Source organism: Triticum aestivum, chromosome 7D (genome assembly GCF_018294505.1).
Source record: "Triticum aestivum cultivar Chinese Spring chromosome 7D, IWGSC CS RefSeq v2.1, whole genome shotgun sequence".
Classification (NCBI taxonomy): Eukaryota; Viridiplantae; Streptophyta; class Magnoliopsida; order Poales; family Poaceae; genus Triticum; species Triticum aestivum.
The window spans coordinates 56,629,493-56,636,940 of NC_057814.1; the positions used below are offsets into that span (position 1 = coordinate 56,629,493).

Consider the following 7,448-nt stretch of genomic DNA (forward strand, 5'->3'; position numbering starts at 1 on the left):
CTTGGCGTAGCTTGCTCCATGGTGTCCAACTTGTCAGAGAAGGCGTCATTTGGAGGATCGGGGATGGTACAAGTGTTAACATATGGTCCGACCCTTGGATACCTAGGCCCTGGTCGAGAACAGTTATCGCGCCACGTGGTCAGTGCCTTCTGCAGCAAGTAAGTGAACTCATTGATCCATATACAGGCTCTTGGGATGAGCAGCTTGTGAGAGACACCTTTTGGCATGATGATGTGGCACATATCCTCCGTATCCCTCTTAGAGATGGAGTCCAAGATTTCATGGCATGGCAGTATGTCAATAAAGGGGTGGAGGAGGGATGGAGGAGCGGGGGCGAGCTTTATGGTCCCTGGAAATCTGAATAGTACCCGCGATGACTCCTGGAAACGAATCTGGAGGTTACCTTGTCCCAGAAATATCCAGATGTTCACGTGGAGGATCAAACACAAGTCCCTGGCGCTTCGTACCACGGTCGCTCGGAGAGGCATTCCGATAGAAGATACTAAGTGCATGTTCTGTAGCAGAGGAGAGGAGGATGGGGCGCACCTGTTTACCAAGTGCAAGGCTGTTAAGGAGGTGTGGCGAGACTTGGCCATGGAAAAGGAAAGAAATGATCAGGAGAAGATCGAGGGCGTGCATGCAATGCTTGACTATATTTGGGCTAGATGAAAAGAAGAGATTGCATATCCTCACCTTTTGGTGGCTGTGGTGGGCCAATAGGAACAAGGTGAGAGAAGGGGAGCTGCCGCTCTCACCAGCGGAACTGGCACGACGGACGAGGAGCAGCGTCCTTGAGTTTGGCGAGATCTTCTGTAAAAAAGCCGACAAGATGTCCCCAGACAAGTGGTACCCCCCGGCTCCGGGCGTTTACAAAATTAACGTGGACGGCTCGTTTGTGCTGGGCCAGGAGCATGCTGGATGGGGGGTCGCCGTGAGGCTGGCGGACGGCTCGTTGGTGCATGCACGGGCCGGAAGACAGGAGCATACGGCGGATGCGTTCGCTGCTGAAGTGATAGCCATGTCCAAAGCCATCACCATTGCGGCAGATCTTGGCATGGTAAGAGTGGAGTTCGAGACGGATTCACAACTCCTGTCGGAAGCATTGGATATGCACAGGGTGGACTCATCAGCGTACGCAGCAGCTATAGAGGACATGAAATACCAACTGAGGTTGTGGTTCTCTTCTTTTTCCATTTCAGTTTGTAGACGCAGTGCGAACACGGTGGCCCATGAGCTCGCCAATATTGGCCACCTGTGTGAACCAAACCACTTTTTAGAGTGGGAATCTGATGTACCAGCCCGTGTGGGCGAGTGTGTTGTGGACGATATGCCTCACCACAGTTAAGTAATGAAAGCTATGCTTTCCTCAAAACAAAAAAACAACAAGTGCAACCGGGAGCCCTAGATCGCTACCAAGCAATCAGTTTGGTGAGCTACCTACACAAATTTGCAATAAAAAAAAGGGAGCCCTAGATCGCTGACAGGCACGCACCATGGCCGCGTCTGTCCCTTCACGCCGTCGCTGCCCTTGGCCGGATCTCCATCCAGAGCTGATCGGCCTCGTGCTCCTGCGGCTGCCGTCGCACGCCCACCGCGTCCGCCTCGCCGCCGTCTGCCGCGCGTGGCGCTCCAGCGCGCGGCTGCAGCACCCGCTGCCACCGCTGCTCCCCTGGCTAGCCCTCCCGGACGGCACCTTCCTCAGCCTCCCCGACAGCGCGATCCACCGCTTGCCCGTCCCGGACGACGTCTCCTGGCGGGTCTCCACCGGCGACGCGCTCCTCCTCGTGCACGGCGACGGCCGGTGCTCTCTGACGAGCCCTTTCCCCGCCGTGACCACCCCTGTCGCTCTCCCTCAGCCACCGTTCTGGTTCCGAAGAAACTCGCGCGCCAACCACCTTCTAAATAGCATCCACAAGGCCGTGGTTTCCGATGACCTCATCGCCGTTCTAAAGTCAAGGTGCCTCCACAACGTCTTCGTCTCTACTCGCGGGCACGGGCGGCCATCGTGGCGGCGGAAGTGGGCGCCGCCTTCAGGCAGCTTCACCGCCGACATTGCCCTCTTTAAAGGGAAACCATACGTCCTCACGACGAAAGAGGAGCTGCATGTCCTGGACGCCGGCGATCAGCAGCCATCCAGCACGGTGCCGGTCGTCAAAACCCTATGCAAACTCGGGCCCCCGAGGGATGATGAGGACTTCGGGCATCCATGGTTTAATCCTTTCGCCACATGGCACTACCTCGTCGTGTCCGGTGATCAGCTGCTGATGGTGAAACGGATAATCAATATACCTCTGATATTACCGGCAGACATTAGGATAGAGAAGCGGACTCACCGGTTTGAGGTCTTTGAAGCGCTCTTCGCCAGTGATGGTTGTGGATGGTGGAGAGAAGTCGATACGCTGATGATGGGGCGAGCGCTCTTTGTTAGTCAAGGTTGTTCCGATTCTCTTCCTGCCACTTTCGGCGCCCAGTGTGGTGTCATCGGAGCTCGAGAAGATTGCATCTATTTTGTGACGGAGCGTGACACCAGGTACCACCAGGAGAGGACTCCTCAGAACCCATTCCTTGACTCCGGTGTGTACAACATGAGAGATCGAACAGTGACGCCTTTGCCGTTGGAGATGGCAACAGTGCCTACCGTGCACAAGGGCCCCTGGTCTTCAACTTGGATTTTTCCCAAAACTTGAGTCAAGTTGCATACATACTTGTTAGATTGAGGATGATGCCAGGGGTTCTAGGTCTCTGAAGGTCTTCTTTGGGATTTTTTTTACATTTGCATAATGTTGTCATGAATAATGCTCATTATATCTACCATTTTGTGAGAGACATCAACACATTATTTTTTCAGGATACGATTATATCATGTTTTAAAAGATGATAGAATATGAAACACAATCTAGTTTGAATCAACCATTCATTAGCTTGTTGTATCGGTAAATTACGAACCTTAGCACTAGAGGAGTTATGGGGGGGAGCAGTAGGAGAAACTGACTACAGCGGAGCATGGATTGACGGAGACGAGAGGGTGCAGATCACTGAGGGAGCTCCACAAGGGATCGCTGGCTGTCTGCCATTGTGGGGCTTCGAATTGAACATGTCTATTTAGCTAAGATGACCTTTTAGGTAGAAAGATGTAGCACCTTTTCTGAATTGAACATGATGTCCTCTATTAATCACATATTTCCAGTTTAATGTTAGTAACCCCATAATTTTCGGAGAATGCAAATATTAAACTCTAAGGATAACACTATGAAATAAGTGTTGTGGTGTGCTGCTACTCCAAACATTTTTGAGTAGTAATATAGTTTTTGTCTAGCTACCTACATGTGGCTACTAGATAATGTCTGTTTGAGGCATCGACAAAACTAATAAAATTCTAGCCAACATAGTGGCCCTCTCAAGAATGATGTAGAAACTAAAATACAATATAGACACTACAACTAAAATATAATGATGTAGAGATTTTAGTCCACTAATATTGTATCTAGTACACTATGCAAATTGTATTAAACCATTGATCTAGCCTATAGTTTCTACATCATTGTATCTAGTCTACTAAAATATTAAACCTCCACATATTACCACAAAAATGGATGTATCTACAACTAAAATAGATCTAGATACATTCATTTCTTGGACGAGTAATTCCGAACGGAGGGAGTAGAAAGAAAGATACAATTTTAGCCAAAGAGGCTCTGTTTCGTTCATGTGGGCTCATAAAATCAACTTCAGATGTGCAGACACATCTGACCCTTGTAAACATGCCATGCTCATTAAAAGGATTATGCTGATTTCTTTTTCTCATAAAAAAGTAAAACTAAAAGGATTATGTTGCTAATTGTCTTGTCGGGCAGAGAATTTGCCGCCAAGTGTTTTTCTTTAATAATAAGATAATTATGATGCTGCTAGTTGTCTTGATTGAAACAACTGCTCTGTTTTTATCACACGCAAAATAAAAACTGCTCTGTTTTTCTGTACATATCAGTACAACTGATGTGTTCCCAGAAACAACCTTTCCCCCCTCTGTTCCTTGTCAATCGCAGGAGCTTGGAACTTCCCACACATCAAAAACTTCTTTAGTCCACAGGTGCTGGCATATGATGTTTGTGACCCCGCTTACCACGCGTGTTTTTTTTGTCAAGGAAGAACACATCGAAAGAAGAATCTTTCTTCGGGATATTACAAAGCTCTGCAGAATCAAGAGTCTTCCGATGTAGTAACAGCGTAAGCGAAACAATGCACTTCATACAAATGTTCAGGTGACAGTGGCAGCATCATAATTGTCCAAGAGTGTGAAGCAAAGCTGCTCTCAATAAACCATATAGATAGCAAAGAAAGTGTCACACAGGTCTAGCTCTGCAAACTAAAAAACAGCTCAGGAAAGAACTTTTGTACACACTCACAAAGTACATACAGCTCTTGGCCAAACTCATTTCATCAGTGCTGGCATGTCAGTGTGGCTGTCCAGATTCTAGCATGGAAAGTACCGTCGAGCAGCTAGTTTCTAGATAAGATTCGGCCAAAAACTATGTTCCTGCGTTCCATTGTGCTTCAGTCAGATGTTATGCGTGTCAACCAACTGTCAGTGGCAGGAGATGTTATTTGTTCCGTAGCTTATGCGCTGAAGGCTTGTGTCCAACATATCTGTCATCCATCTTTGAGGCCCGCCATCATCTCCGATGACATTGTACGCGTATGACGACAGCCCAACATCCTCGCCACATGAGCTTTCCACCCCCAGCTTATACATCCTTTCTGTTCTAGACAAAACTACAAGGTTGGAAAATGTTGAGAAGCTATTGCCAACAAACACATCTGCTCTCGCACACACCTCAAAGTCAATGGCAGACTTTATAAGATAAGGCTGCCTCTTGTATAGGTCAGTAACTCCAAGTTTTTTCTTCTCATAGGCAATCATACCGACTCTCCAACCACTGGTTACTGAATCATCTTCTAAAAGGCTGTCGGCTACAGCAAGATAAACCACAACCGGCCGGCGTAGATCAGTGATCTGTGAGACCTTATGAATGATCTCTCCTTTGCTGCTGCAGATTTCCTTCAAATTCGACCGCTTCTCCCACTTCTTGCAATGGATCATCCAGTCTTTCTCTATTCTCATGTGAACAGCAATGTACTGCACAGGCAGATTCAACGAACCATCATCTATCCTCTTCTTATTATGGGAAATAGCAGCCTCGTGTCTTGCTTTTTCCCCTGCATCTTTAATCTTGGATATGACCTTGACTACTTCAGTTTCTATCTCAGGAGCTAAGGCAAGGCAATCGAAGACCTTGGCATAGTCTTTCACTGGCCAATGGTCAGGCCACAGAAACGGATGTTTCCCAGTGACATGAATTACTTGATAGTTATCGGCCTCGCCCGTTTTGGATTCTTGCAGCTGATCCAAGTCTCGCTCCACTGTCCACCTCCTACCACTTCCCTTTTGGAGTTTATAGGGTTCAGTATGATTCGAAACTTCAGAGTACCAAGCTAGCCTCGCAAAACCATGACAGCGGGCATTGAATTTGTTGAAGTCAAACACCTTGTCGAAAGGAATAGGCTGCAGCAAGTCAACCTCTTTGTAGAAAAGTGAAGCACTCAGGCTTGGCATGAGCAGAGACCTGTTCAGGAATTTCGCAGTCAAGCATGCCCTGGCAAATGCGATCTTCTGATTGTTCAATCCCCATATAATCTGTGGGACCTCAACAAACTTGTCTTTCCTAACTCCAGGGAACAGGTCAAGGGTTGGTGGCTCATAAAAACTCTTCTCAGACAAATTAATGGCGAGAAAAGGGGAGACAATCGCTCTCAATACAATAAGACCAATCACTAGTAGAAGGCATTTGCAAATGACAGGCCTCGTCGGCAAGCTAATGAGCTTGAGATGCTTAAGGTCTAGCAGGAGGTTCATTGAAACAGTTCTTTGATTCCTTCCTGTCACAAAAGGTCATTTATGATTTTATCACTCAATGGTGCAGGTATCTCATTCCAAAACCAATGGCACATGACCAGCATTTCCCTTTCATTTTGCTGTTGAAGTGCAAACTGTGCTGCAACTCTAATGGAATCAATAACCAAACACGCTTGGATGTCTTCACCAGTTCTTCCTGGGAAATGAGTAAATTAGGTTTCAAGCTCGGGGCATTCAGTTACTAGTAGTATAAGCATACTTCTTGAACCCAGTAACAATTTACTGTACACTCCACCAGAGAGGCTGCAACTGAAATGAAACGGAAAACAAAGACACAACTCAAGGTCATTATACTGCCACACTTCACATGCAATTTCAGAATCTACCAAGTGACTACATACAACCTCTGTTGACTGTATTCCCTCATAGATGAACTATCTTAACAGTAAAGATTAACTAATTAACCATAGCTCGAAGGAAATCACCTAGAGTCGTTTTACATCGGTTACGGAATGCCAGGTATGTCGGCGGCGACCGCTAGTAAAGCAAGCATAGACAGCAAGGTTATACTCATACATGTTCGGTGTAAGGAGTTTAACTATCCTAACACCACCTAAGCCAGCAGCTTTTGTACATCCAAATTCCAATTTATAAATTTCATCATTTCATATGGAAGTCAGCATGGTAGCCTGACATACTGGTCACTTCACTAAAAATGAATGTAAACAAAATCATGCTCACTGGTCACTACTCAGAGAAATAAATCTTGACTTTTGCAGGAGAGAAAAAAAATACACCTGAGCAATTAACAAATGGCTTTGCAAATCATATCAGCTCCAAGAGCGAGGGCAAGCAATCACTACTTTGTCTATGGATTTAGATCTGGCAGAAGCTGCAGCAACTATAGAAAAAAAAAACCAAGAACACAGCAGCTGAGCCGGTGTCCTTCATACCTAGTCTGAGCAGATCTTTCATAGGGTAACGCTCCAACTCGCAGCCCTCGTCTGGGCCTCGGATGAGCCCACTGCTCTGCCCCACCTCCACTCCCAATCTTCGCTGCAGCCGGCAAGGCACGGCTCCCCCTTCGCCGCCGGAAGCGCCCACCCCAGCCCTCTCTCCAAGGCCGCCGTTCCTCCTCTGGAAGGCCCGATCCAGCTCGAGCGAGTGGATTGATCTGGTGCAGATGGGTGAGTAGGAGGAGAAGGGAAGCGGCCGCTCGACGCTATTCCGGTCGTCGGAGGCAGATCGCGGCGAGCTCAGCACGGGGAAGAGGGAGGAAATTTGGGAAGGGGAAAAACGGGGAGCAGGAGCGGTCAAGGGGGGAGAATGTGCACGAAGCGGTTCACGTGCGATAACTCCTGGCCCAGTTTGCCAGTGGAAGGAAATTCCCATTCGTTTTATTTTTATTCTTATATTCTTATTCCTGAAATCTTATTAGTGCACGCGCACTTTCTGGTTGAATCCAGCGGCCGAACGGTCGCCGCTCGATCAATTCAGATCGTGCGGCCCGCAACGTCAGGTGTTACCTGGTCGTCGA

At 47.6% G+C, this 7,448-nt stretch overlaps 2 protein-coding genes across 3 annotated transcripts; one reads left to right on the forward strand and one right to left on the reverse strand.

The window, feature by feature from the left end:
• The first annotated feature begins 1,493 nt into the window (after positions 1–1,493).
• LOC123170779 (uncharacterized) lies at positions 1,494–2,687 on the forward strand. Its single transcript, XM_044588542.1, has one exon. It carries the CDS (start codon positions 1,494–1,496, stop codon positions 2,685–2,687), a length of 1,194 nt encoding a protein of 397 aa, XP_044444477.1.
• Positions 2,688–3,782: 1,095 nt separating this feature from the next.
• Positions 3,783–7,239, reverse strand: LOC123165848 (O-fucosyltransferase 23). 2 transcript variants are annotated; one of them, XM_044583588.1, is made up of 3 exons: positions 6,865–7,239; positions 6,171–6,220; positions 3,783–6,107 (listed from the first exon to the last, which is right to left on the reverse strand). In XM_044583588.1, the coding sequence occupies exon 3, from the start codon at positions 5,909–5,911 to the stop codon at positions 4,583–4,585; it is 1,329 nt and encodes a 442-aa protein (XP_044439523.1). In that variant the 5' UTR covers positions 5,912–6,107; positions 6,171–6,220; positions 6,865–7,239; the 3' UTR covers positions 3,783–4,582. The 2 variants fall into 2 exon arrangements, with proteins under 2 accessions (XP_044439523.1, XP_044439524.1); XM_044583589.1 differs by lacking the exon at positions 6,171–6,220.
• Positions 7,240–7,448: the final 209 nt, after the last annotated feature.